This window comes from Fringilla coelebs (genome assembly GCF_963513975.1).
Source record: "Fringilla coelebs genome assembly, chromosome: Z".
NCBI classification, from domain to species: Eukaryota; Metazoa; Chordata; class Aves; order Passeriformes; family Fringillidae; genus Fringilla; species Fringilla coelebs.
This window is the reverse complement of record NC_140031.1, coordinates 65,892,850-65,912,736: the sequence shown is the minus strand read 5'-3', so window position 1 is coordinate 65,912,736 and position 19,887 is coordinate 65,892,850. Positions and strand designations below refer to the sequence as shown.

At 44.0% G+C, this 19,887-nt stretch overlaps 1 protein-coding gene across 1 annotated transcript in view; it reads left to right on the top strand.

The window, feature by feature from the left end:
• Positions 1-374: 374 nt before the first annotated feature.
• Positions 375-19,887, top strand: part of NRG1 (neuregulin 1) — a gene marked incomplete at both ends in the record, with an annotated part of 170,764 nt that continues 151,251 nt past the window's right edge. The window contains one exon of the mRNA XM_084225540.1: positions 375-483. Coding sequence (XP_084081666.1) covers positions 375-483 — 109 coding nt within the window. The remainder of the gene's footprint in view (positions 484-19,887) is intronic.

Below are 19,887 nucleotides of genomic sequence, written 5' to 3'. Positions count from 1 at the left end.
CAGGCTCCTCCCGAGAGTGAGAGGTACCCGGGGGCGGGCGTTCGTGAGGCGTGAGCCGAGGGGTGTGTTTTTGGGCTGGAGTTTATTCGTAGTAGTAGTAGTGAAGAAAGGAAAGCTGGAGGGTGGGGGGGTGGGGGGAGAGGAAAAAAAAAGGGGGTGGAGAAGGAGGGAGGGGGGGAAAGAAAAAAAAAAAGGCCCGAAGAGGAGTTTCCGAAAACTTCCAAGGAACTCGCGGCTGCAAGTCCCAGCGGCAGGCAAGAGCGATGCTGGAGCCTCGGGCGCTCCGGCAGCCGACAGCGACGGCAGTGGCGGCAGAGGGGGTGACCGCGGGGATGGCGGCGGCAGCGGGGAGCGAGATGCCGGCCGGAGCCGGGATGGCCGAGAAGAAAAAAGCCGGCAACGGCAGGAAGGGCAGGAAAGGCAAGGGGCCCGGCAAGAAGCCCGCTCCGCCGGAGGAGGGCGAGGCGCCCGGGTCCACCGCAGGTAAGCTCGTCGGCAGGTGCGGGGCTGCCCCGCGCGGACCTTCCGCGCCCTTTCGGCGGCCGCCGATCCGCAGGCAGCGGGCAGCTGAACAATTGTTCAGCTGACCTGAGCCTGCCCGGCTCGGCGGAACCTCCGCGCCCCGCCGCGGCTGCTCGCAGAGCTCCCGGAGCGGCGGAGGCGGCGGCGTTGCCGGGAGCCCCTCGGCTGTCCGACCACGGTTCGGTCTGCTGCCCTATTTCCCTCCCGCTGGCCCCGAAATCCTGAGAGGCTCTCGGTCAGCTGTTGCTTTCTTCATATTTTTCCCCCCCTCCCTCCATTTTTTGGAGGGCGTGAGGCTATCTCTCCTGTTACAAAACACATTTTCTGTCCCTTCCTTTCCCCAGAAATCACTTAGCGTAGTTGAACAGATGGCCAACTTTCATGTGGGGTATTTTGTCTAAACTTGCATCTATTTACTCAGGGATGGTCAGAGAGGACATTTGGCTCACTTAGCAGCACGTGTTGTTCCTCTCGTGCCTTCTCAGTATTAAGCACAAGAATTCATGCCAGTGATACCCTTGTCCTCCGTAGGTGCCCCAGAAGCAGGATCCAAAAGAAGGGTCTCAGCTGAGCGTGCTGCCCCACTCGCCATAGTTACTTATCCCTGTCAGCCAAAGCCCCAGCCAAGATCAAGACTCCTAGTGCAGTAGAAACACATATGAGTGCGTGATGCTTTTCATCGAGACATTGTGTTATAGCACCTAGTTTATCAGAAAGCCTGACAGTATCTATGGAAACTTCTAGCTTTTTGCAACAGCAGTGTATAGCTGCATTTGAATTCTTTGGGGTTTTGTGAGAAATTGTTTTGAAAGAAGCCCGGGAAAAGCCGTCAATTGCCTGCTGATGGTTTTGGGTTTTTTGTTTGGTTGTGTATTTTTTTCCCCCTTTGTGTTGTTTTCCTGTCCCAACAGCCAAATTAACATAAAGCCCACTAGTGTAAAACTTTCTAAATATACTTACATTAATTTTGCTCAGTGCATCATGGCCAACATAGTGCTACTCTTGACTTCAATCATCAGCCCTCAGCGAGGATATGTGTGATTCAACAGCGGCACATATCCCCTTGGGCTACTAATTTTTACAAATTAGTACTGCCCACTGCATCCTCTTCTCTAGGTTGTTTGGAGACACAGCTCACTCAGCTTCTGCTCAGCAGTGGCTGTAAACAAGTTTCAGGTACAACACAGGAGGTTTCTCTTGTTATGCGAAGATAGAGACAAACACTTCTTTTGACCTTCTTTTTCTCTTTCACCAGATTTTTATAATGCTGTTACACTATGCCAGCATTGTAAGCATCTCCTGCTAAAACTGACCACCTCTGGCATTAAAACATTAAAACCTCTGGAAAACTTATCTGTGACAGCTGGGCTGTTTGAAGTGTTTGCAAGGCTTTTTGTTTGTTTTTGTGGCTGACCAAAAACAGGAAGACAGTGACAAGTTGGACAATTTTTGATAGGAAAGATCTGTCAAGGAGACACACATTTTCTCAGTGTGCAGCTGAGAGTTTTATAGCATCCCATGCCATTTGTAGGAGAGATTTCTTTTTCCTGTTGTGCAGTTTTCCTTTTGCAGTGGAGTGGGGTGCCGAGGGAGTAGTGGAAGGAGCTGTGAACCAGAGGGCATATTTTTTGAGTAATCCAACCAAGTCAGCTTCTAAACTAGGCAGAGACTTTTGGAAAGATGGTCTTCTTTCTCTGTAGAAGGGAGCTAGAAGAGCAGAAAAATCCATGCTGATAGATAGCACCTTAAGTTTAGGTATCTAAGGGTGGTTGATTCTCAGTTCTGGTGGTCTGATTATGTCTGCCATGGTGAGTGTTTTTACCTGAAAATCTGAAGAGCAGCAAATGTAGATTGAGACTCATCAGGGCAGGATTCAGATCATGCCAGCTCCTAAACCTTTGCTAAAACTCCAGAAGGCTAAGTCTTTACTAAGCCAAAATATGTCAGTGTTTGAACCAGAAATAATCCACTTTTCTGGCAAGTGCTTACCTCAGGTCTCCAAAGCACCAGTATGTTTTTATAGGTATGAAGGAGTACCGCCTTCATCCATACCTGACATTACTAGTCAAAAGTTTCCTGTGTGGGCAAGAACTGAACATTCTTCTATCTTATGTAATAAAAATCCCGTTCCTTCCAAGATGAGTGTATGTGGCAGGATAGTTCGCATGTGTAGCTGATCCATGTAGTATGTCTAATGGGAAAATTAAATACAGCATAACACATGATTGTAAATTTGATTCTGAATCAGATAATGTCACACTGACAATGTCATATAGATTTTATCTAATGTGTAACTTAAGGGTGTTACCTGGTTTGAGGGGCATTTAGAGCTAGAACTAATACTTAGAAGAGAAAGAAAAGAAAGAGTGGTTAATGTAAAAAGTAACAAGAGAGCAATTTTGCATTTCAAGCCATGGTCTTTTATTCTCCTTTTTCAAGCATGTTCAAGCTTGAATTAATTATTAGTCTATTCATATTGATTAACAGTACTGACTGGGGATTCTATGAAGGCCTTCTGACTTTGACAGGAATGCAGTTTTCCTTTTTGCTAGTACAGGTTTGCAGCCGTACCTGTTGACATTTGGTGTTTAGGATGTGCAGTCTGAGAGGTTATGAAACAGTTTTGCTTTTAGTTACCTGCTTTCTTTAGTTGAATTATGTCAGGAGTTGTCATCTTCTCTGTTGTGTTCTTGTCTACACAGAGTTTTCATCCACTTAAAATTTTCCTAACGAAGAACAGTGGCTTGCTGACAGTCCTCAGCTTTAAGATCTGGCGCTAGCACAGAAATCCTTAGGAGGTGTTCAGCTTTTTGCTTAGCGCAGGTTTTTCTGCCGAAAACTCCTTGCAACTTAGTTTGCTTTTGGCTGTCAAAGTATGTCATATGCACTTCCATCCTGGGTCTGGAAGCACTGGTAATTTCTCAATGGATTGAGAATCAGCTTTGCTAATTGGGAAGAAAGGGTATAAGAAAATCTTTCATATTCTATCATAACTTATCTAGAAACTCCAGAGCTGCTATTGGACAAGAAAGTTAGTTATTGGGGAAAAAAGAAATAAAAAAAAGAGATGAAGGAGATTTGGCCTTCTCTGCTCACCTGCACAGTGTTAACACAGGAAAAAAAACCTTCATGTTTTCCATTGCCTAGATGAAGTCTGGGCTCTGTTAAAAAGTTGGGGAGGTCCATGTTGGTATGATCTCTTTGTCACTAAAGTTATTTAGAACATTTACTCCCCTTTGCTACAAGTGCTCTCGAATAAACTGATAGTATCTGGCTTGTGTCAAGACCAGAGTGACTATGTCTTCCTTTAGCAGGACACTCTGGACCATGATAAATACAGGGCATGGAAGACTGAAGAGAGAGTATTATAAATGGACAGAAACTTAAGCTTTTCTCCAAGTTATGTCAGTGTACTGCCATGCCAACTGAGTGTGCAGACAGGCTCCACAAACCTGCCAGCAGGGCCTCCTAGAGCATTGCCAGCACACTGAAAATGCATCCAGCCTGGGCAGAAAAAGCTTATGCAAGAAGGCTGAGGTTGGGCAGCCAAGGTCCCCAGACTTGCCCCGCACACAGGCACTGCTGCTGATGCAAGGTGCTGTTAGAGCAGGAGCACAGGGGCTGGGAATAGGCTCCTGTCCCTGTGTCAGCCCAACCTTCTGCCTACCCAGCTTTAGTCTTGGACTGCATTGTGTGGGGCTAGTGCCCTGAGAGAAAGGAGTCAGCCCTGGAAAAATCCCTCTGTGGAAGCTGTGTTTGTGTCGGTAAGGTGGGGTACCAGCACATCAGCCCAGCCCCTTTGTCATTTCCAGACATCTTGGGGAATGTAAGTTTTCAGGTGGTTCACCTAGGGTGAGGTTGCTGGGCTTGAAAGGACAAAGTGTGAGAAGATGTGAAGCCTTTCTGAGGAAAATGCCTTGATGTGTGTGAAGACTTAACAGTGCTGCGAACTCTGGCCTAGGGGTTTGTCAGCTACTCTCTAGTGGTAAGCAAGAGCAAGGCTTCACAAGCATCTGGTGCCAAAACAGAAGAAAGAGGGAAGACCATCAGATGGGTCTCAATTCTCATTTCAGTGAAGTGACCTCAGCAGCATTGTTCTGAACACATCTGCACGGACAGAGCTCAAAGTAGAAAGGCTGTGGTCATTGACATAGAAAATAAGTACCTCCTGGTAGGTTTAATTTAGAATTAGATAAAATGCCAGAGCTTGAAGACTGCTTGGCAGAATAAACAGCACAAAGTTCAGATGAGATGAGTGTGGCTGAGCAAAACGTTTGACTGTATCCTAGAAGCAGGCTTGGTTGCCAGAGGAAGAAATGGTTTTTATCATATTAATGGCCAAGCTGCAGGTGAGAGCTTGGTTGGGAGGATTAGAGCTCAATCGGAGAGCTGCTAAATTTAAATTGATATTCAGTATTCATTAAGAGATATCAGAAGACTGATCACTGTTTCAACATGAATTGAAGACAAGAATCTGGGAGATGGAATGAAAGCTGTGATTTCTACCAGTCCACTTCTAGAGATAAACTGTTGCTTAGAAGGAGTGACAACTTCTTTTGGTGTTTCCAATCCAAAATATTTATGTGCTGCTGGTATGCTTGTACATTTTTCTGTGAGGAAAGCCTCTCTACCTGTGTGCAATGCCTGCATTCTCCAAACATTCCACACAATCTTCAGAGCAATTTTGAGAGTGAATCCTTTAAAAAGCATGCGAGTGCGTTCATGTTTTTTTTTAATAAACGAGATTAGTCACCATTCAAACTTTTTTGAATTAACACTAGAAGTACTACTTGACTGCAGCCATGGGAATGCAAACAGAATGGTGAGAACATACCAGTGCAGTTGTCCAGTAAATACTGCATGTGTATAGAAAGACATTCCCCTGTGAAATAAATCCAGAAACTGTTCTGAACTTAGTGCAAATACTGTTGCAAATAAGGCTGAATAAAATTTTTATCTTTCATGTAGAAATGCCAAAGCCTGCTAAGCTATGCATGGATTAAAAAACTTAAACTTTGGCAAACATTGTGAGCTAACTCTTAAATCTAAGTTTGCCTATTTGTAATTGTGGGCTTCTCAGATTTCTGGAAAGGTAGTAACTGAAAAAGGAGGGGGAAAAAAGGTTGAATGAGGCAGTTTGAAATAGCACTCATAAGTAAAAAAAGATAAAAGATCCTATGCAGCTGATATTTCAGAATAGTTCAGCACTCACTATTTGGGGCAGCTCATTTTTCATCTCCTCTACTGAATCCGAGTCTGTTGGTTCTTACAAAAACTTTTTGGGTGCTTGGTTTGTGAATGCCTAGCCATAGAGGATCTTTGACAGCACATTTGACTTTAGGCACCTAAGTGGCAATTTGTTATTCTTAAAGTAAGCGAGTTTAATGCAGAGCTGTGGAAAACTTTCTTCCAAGCATCTCCCTTCCCCTACCTCCCCCATTTCAATCTATCTACAAGCATCTGATAGCCCTTTGAGGCAGGTGGTTGTAACCAAAAGCAAAACAGTGGAGAACAATTGTGTCTCGGGGTGTCAGGATCTGGAAATGCTATGAATTCTTACCAAATCAGTGTTTTGCTAACATTCCAAAAGTAACAAGAGTGAATGTGCCTTTAACAGTACTGATAGTTTATCGTGTTCCGTTATGATACAGAGAAACAAACCAAGTGTCAATGTTTTGTATGAGTCATTCTAGTTGTGCAAAGAGCCGCTCGAGTGTGCTTGAGGTGGTTGAGTTAACCCTCAGTTGCTACCTCAAGTGCACGGCGCCCTGGGTTCGGCAGCTGTCGGTCTGGAAAGTCTGCAGTGGCAGGCTTGCATCGGGAGAGTTACGGTGCCGGTGCCGGGGTGCGCCGCAGGAGCAGCACGGCGGAGAGAAGAGACGGACTGCGGTGCGGAGGCGTCTGTGGACGTGCTGCTTTAAAAATAAAGAAAACGGTCGCACTAACAGCGAAGGGGGAGCAGAGCCGCCGGTGACCTGCGGCCGAGGGAGGAGGCGGCCGGAGGAGCGCTGCCGCGGCGTTTGGCTGCCGGTGCCCGCGGCGGCCGCCAGGGGGCGCGGCGGGAGCGCTCGGACCCGCCGCCCTTGGGCGCTGCGGGAGCTGCGGCAGCGCCGGGGCCGGTCCGAGCGGGGGCGGTAGGGCTGGTGTGTTTGTTGTCTTGTGCTGAAGGTCAGTGGATGTGCGGCGTACAGGTAGAGGGAGGGAGACTTCGGTCCTGAAAAACACTCTGCTCTGATTTCATGCAATCATGAGCATAAAGTCGTCTGGTGGGAGGTCACAAGAATGCTCTTCTTTTTGTTAATTCTCTCTCTTCTTCCTTTCCTACCACACTTCCTCTATCCCTCTTCTTCCCTTCTTTGTCCGTTCTCTCTTTCCCTTCTTTCTTGCCTTCTCCTTTCCATCTCTCTGTCCTGCTGTCCTTTTATGCATCCCATTTTGTCCTTCTTCCATACTTTTCTTTCTCCCTTTCTTTTCCCCATCTTTCTTTATTCTCTGTTATTTCTCCATCCTTTTCCTTCTTTTTTTCCCCCTTCATCCTGTCGATCCCATCTGCTCTATTTCTGTTAATGAAGAAAAAAAACAATGAAAGGAAAGTAAACCAAGATATTTCATAAGGGACTGATTGAGGTCTTTAACATAACCTCCTGTCTGGAGTAACTGCTAGTTTTTCATTTATGCACAGAACACTACTTGTGTCTGGTTTTGTGTTTCTGGTTGTGTAATTTTCTGTGGGAGCATTAGATTTGGGGAGAAATTGACCGTGTTATGTAGTTTGTTCACTATGGGCCATTTGAATCCTAGCTCTGACAACCAAGTCCACGGGCTTCCCAGGGCAGGGAGGAAGAGGGAGATGTTAATCCACTTGTGACAGTTCACTTGGGAGCCTTCACTCATTCGCTCGGTGCATCTCTTCCTCAGGTTTTATGAGCTGATTGTCCTTCCACCTCTGTAAGCAGGGGGAATCCAGATCAGGGAGTTTCAGCTTGGCATTCAGTCATGGACTCAGGCTGAGCCTTGCTCCACGCCTTTCTCCTGCATTAACAGCTTCCGTTTCACCCTTGAGCCAACCACATGCCATGTCCTATGGCTAATGGTTAATCCCTTTGAAGGCAGTTACCAAAGCATGAATGCATACTTAAGGTGACTAAACAGAGCCCCTAGTAACAGCCAGTTGTGGAGGTGATAGATAGGGGTTGTTTTCACTGCTGTTACTGCCAGAAGAGTTAAAGTCTAAATCCTATTTGCATGTATTTGTGAGTGTGTATGTGTGTGAGCACATGCAGGTGCAGTGTTTTAGTGGGACTGTTGGCTTCTACCTTTATAGTCCATTCAGTTTTCCTTTGGGGAAGTCCATTGGACTTAGAAAAGAGTAAAAAGGGGCCATATTTTGCCCCTGTAATGCCATATTGCATCTGTGTACAAAACAGCGCTGAAAACTGCACTGATTTATTGTACTGTATTTGGAATGGGTCGCCCTGTTACTCTGTAAATATATTTTTGCAAGTCCTCTTGAATTGCACCAAATAAACTGGTAATGTTTGTGTCATCACAGTCATTGGGGTCTAGCTGAAATCTCTGTCCTTCAAACTGCCCTCTGTGGAACACGCTCCCGTTGCCTAGGATCATACAGTCTTTGCATGTCCAAGGTCACAACAGGTCAATCTGATCACAGAAACCAGAGTCTCCAGACTCTCAGTCTAACCTCTCCCTTCAAGCCACCGTGGTTCCTAACACATGGCCATAACATACGAGTGTTACAAACCTGCCACCTGCCCTTGGTTTTTTTATTTCTAAATTGTCAAAAAGATTCCTTTCCCTTTGTGAAAATGAGTTTTCTGGATGACACTGTGCATAGTTGATATGTCTACTGCAGGAAGAGGAGGGGTCTTTTTAGGTAGCAGGCACACTGCTGTCCCCCTGGATCCATGCAGCACTACGGCAGGAGCTGTTTCTACAGGGGGAATATGGGGATGAAGGGTGCCAGGGGAGATGTCAACTGTGCCATTGTGCCAGACCTGCAGGTTCAGGAAGAGTCACTGGCAGCATTTGAGAAACACTCAGAGAAAAGGTTTTATTAGGAAAGTTTTCCAGCAGGCTGCTTCCAAGGACAGTATGCACCTTTGCAAGAATGAAGGAGAAACCTCCCATGCAGAGCTTCCCCATTCCAGTGCAATCTGACCTGTAAAAACTGGTGTCTCAGGGCAGCCAGTGCCTCCTTCTTGTTACTGCCCATTCTGCCATGATCTATGCCAGCTTTAGGGCAGTGTCCTGATCATCTCAAGAGAAGTTACATTAGGACAAGTTAGCTAAGCCTTTGAAAAACAAACCTGAAAACATAGTAGCTGCTAGTTGACCCTGTTCTTGGAAAGAGTAGACTGGAAATGCAGAAGTAGAAACTGCCCCATAACGAGTGTGTTCTCTGTCAAGCTCTGGAGGACTAATGCAGCTGCTAGTGCACCTGAGGCAGTAGTTAAAAAGCAATGCTTTTAAAATCAAGGCAGTTGCAGTGCAGTGAAAGAACTTGCCTGGGCATGTGGAGGATTTCTGTCCCTCATAGCATCTGAGATGAGGATTGGCATAATTTTTGAAAGATGGGCCATAGTTCAACCAAAAGGTATGGGAGAAATGTAGAAATTACTGTGTGAGGTTTTTTTTCTCTTACAAGCTTCTAGTCTGGCAGACATTCTGAGCCAGATTTAGTCTTGTAGCTTCCAGCAGTCTTTTTTGTCTTGGTACCTTTTGATTTAAATGCAACTTTTACTTAAGCGTGTTGTTCATGGCATGTGAGAAGGTACAGCAAATGTACAAAAGGCTAAGTGTAAATGCTGGATGATAAGATGAACTGCGGAAAAAAAGAAATTTATTATCAGCCAGACTGAAACTGATGATAAGCACAGTTTTTCCTGGCTTTATGAAGTGCCAGCAAGGTCAGAAATTGGAAAACTATTTCAGAGCAATAGCAGCAAACTGAAGAGAGAGCAGGAAGGTTTTTGAAACAAGGTCAGAGAGAGGGATTTAAAATAGATAACTGTCCTGTTAACTCAGCTCTATTCCTAGGTTGTTTGGCATTGATATGGGGTTTTTTCCCATCTGTGAGTGAAGATGTTTCTCATCCCACTCTGTCCTCACACTTAGAGTGAAGACCGCCTGAAGACCCTCCTGGCTCAGGAGCCTCTTTGTGGGACCAGCCTACCATCATCCCTCATTATAGCTGCAAGGTCTCTCTTGAAGCTCATGTCAGTTCCATAAATGACAGAACCCACTGGTCACAGCAGCCAGTGTTCTTGCTTCCATCCCCTAATTTGCCATCTTCTCTCATCCCTTCTCCAGCTCACACCTGATTCTTAGAAGCTGATAGCAATGATCCAGCCGGTTTCAAGCACAGAAGAATCCACTTTCTAGGCAGATTGTGTGAGGAGAACCAATTCTTTGGCTGCAGTAAGAGTTGTACCTAACAGCAGGATGAAGGCAGAGCTTGTTGTTGAGAGAATGTCACTTCAGTCCACAAGAAAAGAACAAGGGAAGGGATATAATTTCTAAGAGATGTTGAGAGAGAAGTAGATTCATCTAGGCATTTTGTTTGAAGGTATGGAATTAATTGCACAGCTGTTGTCAGTGACATTGCTTCCTCTTGAGGGGAGGTGCAAAGACAGATTCCCAGGACACCAAAGCCAGCGTAGTCCCAAGCTGGATTTTTAAATGCTTCTCATGGTTCACTCTAGGCTCCTACAATTTTTCCTCAGGTTTACTTTGTATGCAAGTGCCATTAAAGTAGCTGCTTTGGTAGCTGCTGAAGTAAGTTGCTAGGTCTATATAACTCTTTCTGTACAGGAGGACCTTTAGTTTGAGTTCTTTGTGTCTGTTTCCCTTTGGAATTCAAGGTCAGACTTGTCTCCAGTAACAAGTTGTGCTGAGTGATTGCTGCCACATTGAGCTTGCCTGAAGGTACCTCCATGGCACTGACAAGAGGGAAACAGCATGAAAATGAGATGAAATGGCAGGAGGACATACAATGGGTAGGAGAGATGATGTCCAGTGCTCTGCCTGATGTTCTCTCTCAACTGCACAGGTGATTTTGCTACAGATGGTATCCTGTCATTCATTTGCTCATGGCTTTTTTACCCCTTAAGTCTGTGATGAAAGGTTTTCTTTTTCTGGGCATTTGGATCAAAATCAGCAGGAGCAAGTTTTTTCCAATCCCTCTTACCCATTGCAGGCAGTTCTGGGGGCACCATGTCTATGTAACACTCTGTTGTGTCCACACCTAAGCCCTTAAAGGAAAATGATCTTCCAGCTTACTTACACACAAGTTGACCTTTAAGGAATGCATTGAAACTCCTTGAACATCACTGGGAGTATTTGCAGACTAAAGCTTAAGCACTTTCCTAAGGTAAATGAAACTAGCTGGGTCTTTGTGCCTAGGTCTAGGTTTTCCCTTCTCTCACCCTGCACAGATAACCATACATCTTAAACTCTAAGCAGGCCATCCTAGTGTTCTTTGGTCACACTGAAAATTATTTAAACTGAGAATAGTGAAAGGACTTCTGTCCCACAAGAACTGTTTATGGAAGAAATTGACATAATGTATTGTATCATGTCTGCTGGCCAAGAGGTAACAGGCAGAGAAAGATGATGAAATTGAACGTCTGATGTTTGCTGTTGAGGTTAGTGGTTAAGTCATCTGATGTGTGAAATCAGGTAGCTGTACATTTGGAATTGCTTTCACATCTTTTTCATCTTACCCTCTTTATAACAGCAAGGTGATAGCTTTTACTCATTCTGTTCTAAACTACTTAGCTTTCCCAAAGAGAAGGCCAACTCTTTTTTTTTTTTCCCAGAGTCGTGTTAGAGCAATATTAATGTAAACATATATGTTGACTTGTGCATACACATGCACTCCAGCCCATCACAAATGCAGCAAGAGAGGAGTTTATTGAGTTTCAAGACCTCCTAGAGCTATATTGCAAAGCAGAATTTATCCATGGGGGAAGTGTCAAGAAAAGACTTCTTTTCTAAGACATTTTTAACTCAAGGTTCCATAAAAATGATGGAGCTCCTGGAAAGACCTCCTTGGGGAGCAGTCCTGTGAAATATACCGACAGCCAGATGGCACAAATTTGGAAAACACTGCTGTCCTTAAAGAATAGAACTGAAAGCCTCTGTGAGAAAGCAGTGTATTTTCCCAAAAAACCCTTTTAATTCTGTATTAATGTTATAGAGAGAAACAAATGCATCTTCTTTTGATAATCCAGGGAAACCAGCTTTTCGTGGAAAGGTAGAAAATCTCACCATGGGTCATCAGGGAAGTGTAGAAATGTCCAAAGTAGTGAGTTCACTTTGATTTTTTTTTTTTTAAGTTGCAGTTGGTAAACAACTCCCTTAACAGATATAAAGAAATACCAAGCAGCCTCGGAATTGCTTTGTTTCATGGCACATTTTATGATGTTTCTCACTATCAGTTTCATGGCAAAGCTTAGTTTATTTCAGATCAATGCCAAAGACTCCAGGCACAAATAAGAGCTATAAATCACTTTGGAACTGTGGGATAAAGAACAACTTGAGGTATTTAGAACTGAAATTAGTTTGTGAGGCTATTTCCATTCAGAAAACCATGATGACTGCTGGCTCTACACCAGGGAGTAGATAAGATAAAAAGCACAAGCTAGGATTACCCTCCCAGTGTTTGCACATCTTCTCCTGACCATCAACAGGGCACATGTCTGTCCAGTAGGACTGCTCAAGGGTTGTCATCACGGGGTGGCAGTGGAAAGCCCCACAACCCCAGATCCAGGTCCTGCCTAGGAGCCTATTGATGCTTCTGTCCACCTCCAAGCCCCACCAGAGGAGAAAGAGGCAGCGTTTGAATCTGCATCTCACCAGAAAGGCTCCCAAGCATCTCACCTCCTTCCACCAGAGCTTGCTGACCTGTAGGGCTTTACTGTGTCCAAGAACATCACAGCCAGTGATTGCTGGTTACTTTTCTTTTTCCCCTGTCACCCATAATCAGCTGTAGCTGAAGGTGGGGTACTCGGCTAGTCTAGCTATTTGTCTGATCAGAATGGTCATTTTTACACATGACAAAATATGCTTGAGGAGGAAGTGAAGAATGGGCATGTGGGCCTGCTTGACAAGGAAATTATTGGATGTGAAGGGGTTTTCAAACAAGAGGGGAGGATCTACACTTGACCAGGAATTACTCTACCAGCATCTCAGGGCACCTTCCTTAAGCAGTTGTCTGTTTATCATGTTCTCAGTGCTCTGCTTCTGTCCTGTGTCTGCTATATCTGTTTCCCCAGAACCACCATCCACATTTCTAACTCAGTTCTTGCCTGGAGCATACTGTATATAATGTTTCTAGGTAGGAATGTGGGGGTGGAAAGACCACATGAGGTCATAAAGTTTTCGTGGAGTTGCAATTTGATCCGAAAAGTGAATTACCAGGTGCTTCTTCAGAGAGGGATTGAGGAGTTATATTTAAATACGTCATTTAGTAAGGCCTTTTATTCCAGAAGATAATCAATTCCATTTTTTCTCTAAATGTGCATTTGTTTTAGTATAGCATAATTTTAGGATGATGTTTAAATTGATCAGTAGATTGAACTTAACAAATTAAGAAATAAAAAAATACTAAGACCATGCTATATGTAATTTTTTTCCTAAGAAATAGGATTTTTCCAGACTAACGAGTAATAAAACCTTAAAAAGGCAATACACTTCTGATGCTTATTTTCATAAATTTACCTCTATGTTGCAGAGAAGGGGGAGAGAAAATGCTCCAGTAGCCAGCACGTGAGCTGTCAGGGCCAAGATGGATATAGCACCAGTCAGTAGGCTTTACTCAGGATGGGGTGGCAGGGAACCTTTGTAGCACTCTGCAAATGTACCTACTGTTGCTGACATGGTTGTTACCTCTCAGGGAGGCTTCTTGTAACAAAAGGTTCCTATGAAAGGGCATTGCTGTCATGTGAGCTGTGAACAGGGGTGCAGCTGGTCGTGGCTTGGCTGGGCAGCTTGTGGGTCACTCTGCAGCAGACAGTGCTTGTGGAACTGGGGTTGTGTTTTATTTCTGCTGTGTTTCTGAACAGAACCACTGAGTGCTGCTCCCCTACCCACTTGTTCAGGCATTCATCAGGGAGAATCAAATGTCGGCAAAAAAGGCTTGGAAGGCAAGAGTCTGTGGTCAGTGGTCTGCTTATACAGGGAGACCTGGAAAGCTCATCCAAATGAGCTTTAAAGTGCATACATGAAGTCACATTGTATCATCACTTGTGTTTTTTTATTATTTTTAGCTATAAACGAGAGAGAATTAAGATCACATTTTTCTGAAGGTGTGTCCTCACCTAAGTGTAATGGAAGTACTTTAGATTGACACTTTGCATTAGTTCAGCAAAAGTTTTGCAGTCTGTCCTTGCACCAGCAGCCCTAAAATGCCTGCCCCTTGCTGATGAGCCCAGGAAAAGTTTCAAGCCCTGTCCAGAGGAAATGAGATGCCCAGCCTGCAGCATTGCTGTGGTATTACACACGAGATGTTACCCAGGGAGAAGTCAGGTTGGGACCATGGTCAAACAGACAGGTGACTTGTTGGAGAAGCAGGGAAAGAACTGGGATTTGTGGGGCTGGACACTGAGCAGTGGGTAAATGAGTGAGTAGAGAGGTCCTCAGTGGAGACCTGAAAAAAGGAGGGAGGACAGTGAGAGCAGAGAACTTGGGGAGCACGCTGTGTCTGGGAGATGAGGCTGGAGGAATAGCAGGGGAGAAGCACACGGTCATTTTTGGCTCAGTGGGAGACTGGAAGTCGGGAAAGGGGGGAAACTGAGATGTGACTGACCCACTACAAGGGTGGAAGGAGTGGAACAGAGAAGGAAGGTGGCCTTGCGGGGGGAGGAGAAAAGGCTGTCGATGCAGATGGTGTTGGGCAGCCCTACTTCCCCTGGGGTTAGCCAGCAAAGTGACTTCACTGACCACCATCATCATCTTTTCTTCGCCTGCTTAGCCACGCTGTTGCCATGCAGTGACCATGGCAACCCAAATTTCTGACTGGCTGTTCTGGGATGGTAGCTGTAATGATAGTGGTAGTGAGTATTGACAGAGGGGAGGGGAAGGCAAGCAGCTGTGGAGCAGGGGAAGTTGCCTGAGTACAGTAATCGTCTTTGGCGGGTCAAGGGTGAACCGTGGCCTGCGGGAGTTGTACAATGCCCAAGGCTAGCAAAGTGGTGTTATAATAAACCCCAGATGTTTCCGCTATTTACAATGTATATGTTATGTTTAAACCTGAAAATGCATCCTAGGATCTGGTGGGTAGGGAAACAGTTATTAGCTGCTTGGAAATGACTTGCTGGTAATGTATCTGTTCCCCCTTGATATTAGCTGTTGCCTGTTTAAAATATAAATCTTCTAAGCAGAGACCCTCGTGAGCAGCTTTTTGTGGTTCCATCCGGCTTCATGAGGAACGGCAGGGTTCTCCCTGATGGGTTTCTGTGCGGCTGCATCCTGGGCACAGCAGCCCTGGGATGGGAGCCGCGCTCACAGCCGGCTGCGTTGGTGTGGGAGAGGCACCGCTGTCAGGCAGGGGAGCACAGCCAGCCACAGGTGTGCAGAGAGCACTGTTTAATTTCCCCAGACTAATTATTTTAGAGCTGGGAGCCAGAACCCCTGAGTTATGTCATGGGCCAGAGCAGAACATTGAATAAGCATTTAAGAGAGGGATAGGATTTAGCTGATCGGGCTTCTATGCCAAAACGATTGCTTGTCTATAAGAGTAAATTAGTCGGCTAAACTGTGAGTTTGTGGCCAAATGGTTGCTTTGCACAGACCCTCCGGGTGATCAGTCCTACAGATGGTCCAGGAAAGACACTCAAAATATTAACATTTAAAGTGAATGAGTTCAACTGTGGGAAGGCTGGGAGTGGAGACTCCTTTTCAGAGACAAATCATTCTGAGTGAATTATACCACAGCCACACAAATTTGGAAGAGCCATTTTTGCTTCGATGTTTTACTGGATTTAATTAATCCAAGAAAAATCGAAACCTTCAGTAAATCCTGGATAGCTCCTCACACACGTCCCCTGCCTGCCCTTGCTTCTATATCCACCAGTCTGTGCTGGCCACATTCATGCATCTTGTGGGCACTTGGGGTACAAAAGGACTTGTTTGGACCCATCACCAGAGGGTGTACTGAGAGGAGTGGAGCAGGAGTGCTTAAGATAGGTTGTGCAAAAGCATTGCTGAAGATCAGGCAACAGTTTTCAAGGAAAATGGCCAGGAACTGAGTCCTCACCCAGACACACCAGTGTTGTGCTGTTTTGCCCAGGATACCTGGGGTATGTGGGAGGGAGGAGTGATCACGTTACGCAGCATTTGTGGATATGGGGTTTGGGTCTGCATAGAAATGAATCTTGGGGCTTGGGGAGAAAATGATGCTGATTTGGGGGTTTTGTTGCATTTTTCTCCCTTATTTTCTGTTCCTACTCCAAACAGTTCCTGTACAGCTATTCTATCAAAAGTCTACTGTGACTTCTATTAAGGGCAATGTCTTTTCTTCCTGAGCGTTATTGTCCTCCCACATCCCACGTGCCTGCCTGAGAGTGATTTTCTTGAATGCTAGCCCTGATGGACAACTCCCTGCCTAGACATCCAGTTTTACAGTATTTCACATCACACCTCATGAGAAGGGGTGCAGTACAAGCATTCTGCTAGGCAGAGTGCCTGCATGATGATGTGAAGGACTCTCCGTACCTTTCTCTGATTCACTTGGACTCAGTATTGTGGGTGAAGGACCATTCATGTCAGTGGTTTCTAACATGATACTCCAGTTTAAAATGCAGTTAAGCCACATCAGTCAATATGAATTCAGTGCCTGAGGTGGCTGAGTGTAAAATGACCAGAGTTCTGTGAATTCACATCCCATCCTTCTAACTAGTTTCCCCACGTGGAAAGTCAAATGTGTAGAAATATTATTTGCCTGAGATCTCTTTTGATTGTTAAGCTTATCTGTTTTGCTGATTGCAGAAAAGTTTTTTCAGTGTTTTTTATCTTAATCAATGTGATGATCAAGTCACAGTGAAATTGTGGACAAGAGTTAAAACAGGGGAAAAAAAATATTTTTCTCTTTCATCCATGTCTAAAACTGGGATGACTTTTTTTGGGATGTGAGGACCATTTACTCATAAAGTCACTCCTAGTACTTACTTGTTTAGTGATCCTGTTGAATCTGAATTCAAAACATGTTTTAATAAAATTTCTTCTTTTCTCCTCTCTCAGGGGTCTGGTAGATTCAGCTAATGCCAAGTCCTTGTCTTTTTCTGTATTTTGATCTTTATCTATTTCTCTGCAGAATAATCAGTAAGATAACTAATACATCAGATAACACATTATTTTCTAGCCTAAAATCAAAAATGTAAGAATTTATATTGTTTTTGTAGAGACAGAATATCCCCAGAACTTGGAAAACTGAGTTACCAAATTGAAAATAAGGGCTATGCTTAATTACAAATAAGGATGTCATAAGAGTAGGAGCCAGTGACAATCTTTCTCCTCTCTTTTTTTTTTTTTTCCTTCTTTCTGGAGAAAGAATGATGTATGAGAAAAGAAAAAGTGGGTTAAAACCTGTTGTTTAAATTCAGTGCTTCCTCCAATTACTTAAAGAATGTTTTGACTGGGAAACAAGCCATGGGGATAAACAGCTGTCAAACATCTCAGTGCTATCAAAACCAATGCCATCTCCTCAGTACTGATTGTCTTGAGGAATTCAATTAATTAAATTAAAAACTTTTCTTTTTAAATCTACTGAAAAAGATTAGGATTAAAATATTGTGAGAAAGAAGGTACCTAGCCCTGGAGCTATTTGCCTTTCTTAGTGTGGAAACCTTGGCTCCCATGGTTGTATTCCATGTTTGGTGGGTGTTCAGTCAGCCCTGGGTAGGTCTGCAGAGGCTGCAGATGGAGGTGCCTTGCACTGCCAGACAAGACAATCCCTTTGTTAGTGATTTGTTGGATTTAGATCCTGCTCTATTCTCTCTCGACTCGCATCAGAGTTGTTGCTGAGAATCCCTGAACGCACAATGTGTGCTCACTTCCTCTTCCTCCATTGCAAATAGCTTGATTGTGCTATAGGCTTCAGGAAAACACTAATTTGATGCTGCTTTTCCTCAATCCTTGATCTGTTTACTACTGGAAATTCATGAAGCTCATGGAATAAGCAGTATGTGAAAAGATCAGACCTGGAAATAACATCTTGCAAAGTCCAAAGCATGCCTTAAATTCTTTCCAGAAGCAGTGATTGAAATGGACAAGTATGGCAGACTTTCCATGTAATTATACTGTTGGGTTTTTTTATTATGTTTTTCAGCCATTGGGTTTTATGACATCTTTCAGTAGCCAGTTACAGATTAGGAATCAGGTAATATTCTGAAAACAGAATGCTTATCATCTACGAAGTATTTTGCTCTATTAATTGTTTCCATATCCCCTAACAGTAATGGTGTCCAGCTTGGTTACTTCCTACACAGAATTCCCTTTGCAGCCAGAAGAGGGACTCAGGATATTAAATTTCAGCAGATGCGGTGAACTTGTCCTTTATATTCTTTTTTCCTGAATATTGTTTTCTGATGCTGTTGTGATTCTTCCTTAGCTTCTTCCATCAGTCTTTTATAGCTGTCATTGTCATAGCTTTCATTATTATGTTCTTAGCAGTGTGGGACAAATTTTCCAGAAGGAGGTACTGAAATGGACATTTGGACATGTCTGGAATCAGGTTCCAGTCCATCAGACAGCAGTTTGGGTGTCACTTCTTTCTCTGTTTATCACAGGAGTTTCCAGCCCATGTGTGGCTGCATCTCCCCGGGGTACATCTTCCCTCCAGTGTGTCAGTAGGATCCTGGACTGTAATTAATAAGGGTGTTTTATTAGCTGTTGTGATATCCAAGCATAAGAGTGTGTGAGACCCAAGAGAGAGTCCTGGTCTGCTCTATGGACTTCAGATCATCATCTAGGTCATGATGAAAGAGAATAAATGAGCTTTTTTAAGCAGAGATGTGCATGTTGGTTCAAGTGCAGTGGAACAATCTGTGAGAGAATAGCCAGAAGTTTAAAAAAAAATTACAAAACAAACAAAGAAACAAACAAAAAAGCCAACCAAAAATAACAACAACAACAAAGCAACCTGTAGAAAAGACAAAGTGTGTTCATGCATTATTTAGGAAAACAGCAGACTCGGTTTTACACAGTAGCAAGGAGTGAATCCTACCTGCCACTGGGTTTCTTGTGAGACAGCCCTGTTATCTGTTGTCATGTCACCTTGCAGGACTGAGTCTTACAGGAAACTTGATACTCCTGGTAGTTCTCCTGGTAAGATTCATAAGCTTCCCTCATAAACCCCTGTTTTTCAAAACCCTTTTAGGATCAAGGTTTTATTTCTGATTTTTTTGTGTTATATGAGTTTCATTCTCATGTCTTCTAGAAAATGTGGACAAAAGAGATGACTGGCAACCCCCTAGAGTTCAGCACAGCTGAGGAGAAAGTTATGCATTCTGCCTGTTCTGAGCTATTTCCAGTGAAAATCTAGATTGTAGTTTGACATGATACCATCTTTTTAGGATAATGAGGTTTTGTTTGGTTTCTGAAAGACTGGTCTGTGGGGGATTTTTTGTTTTGTTGTTGTGAGTTTGTTGGTTTGTTGCTTGGGGAGTTGCATTTTTTCTGCTTTTTTTCTTTTTCTTTTCTTTTTTTTTTTTTCCTTTTCCCTGTCCTTTTTCCATTTTATCTTTTTCATTTTTTCTTTTCTCTTTTTCTCTTTTTCCTTTCTCTTTTTTCTTTTGTCTTTTTTTAAGATTAGTTAAAGAAAGAAAAGGCTGGCACTGTGTAAGAATCAGTTTGAACACTATGCAGATAGTCCCTAAGAGAGATTTGAACCCGTTTTCATTCTTGATCTCGTCTCACTTGGGGAAGCATCGTTCCTGTGCCTGATATGGAGCAGCCCCTCCTCTAACAGATTTTGAAGTTATTTACTTCAGATTGCTTCAGAGAGGCACAGGGGTCTCATGTGTTGGGGCTGGAGAATTTGTTTTATTTCTGGTTCTCCAAGAAATAGGTAAGCAATCTGCCAGGCTGCTGCAGCATGACGCCAGCACCAAGGGCTGAGAACCTTCTTGCTTTTCCTAACTTGGACTTTTCCTAACTTGGACTTTCTCAGGGTACTCTGTGAGATTTTCTATTCTTTTAATATAGTAAGGATTATGTAGATGGCTGCCTTCCTTGGAGCTCACCTGTCCAAACCTGTGCAGAGCTGGTTTGAGATGTGGTGTGGCTCTGTGAAAGCATCTTTGCCACAGATTGGTTTGCAGTTGTTCTCTTAGTGCTCCTCAGTAA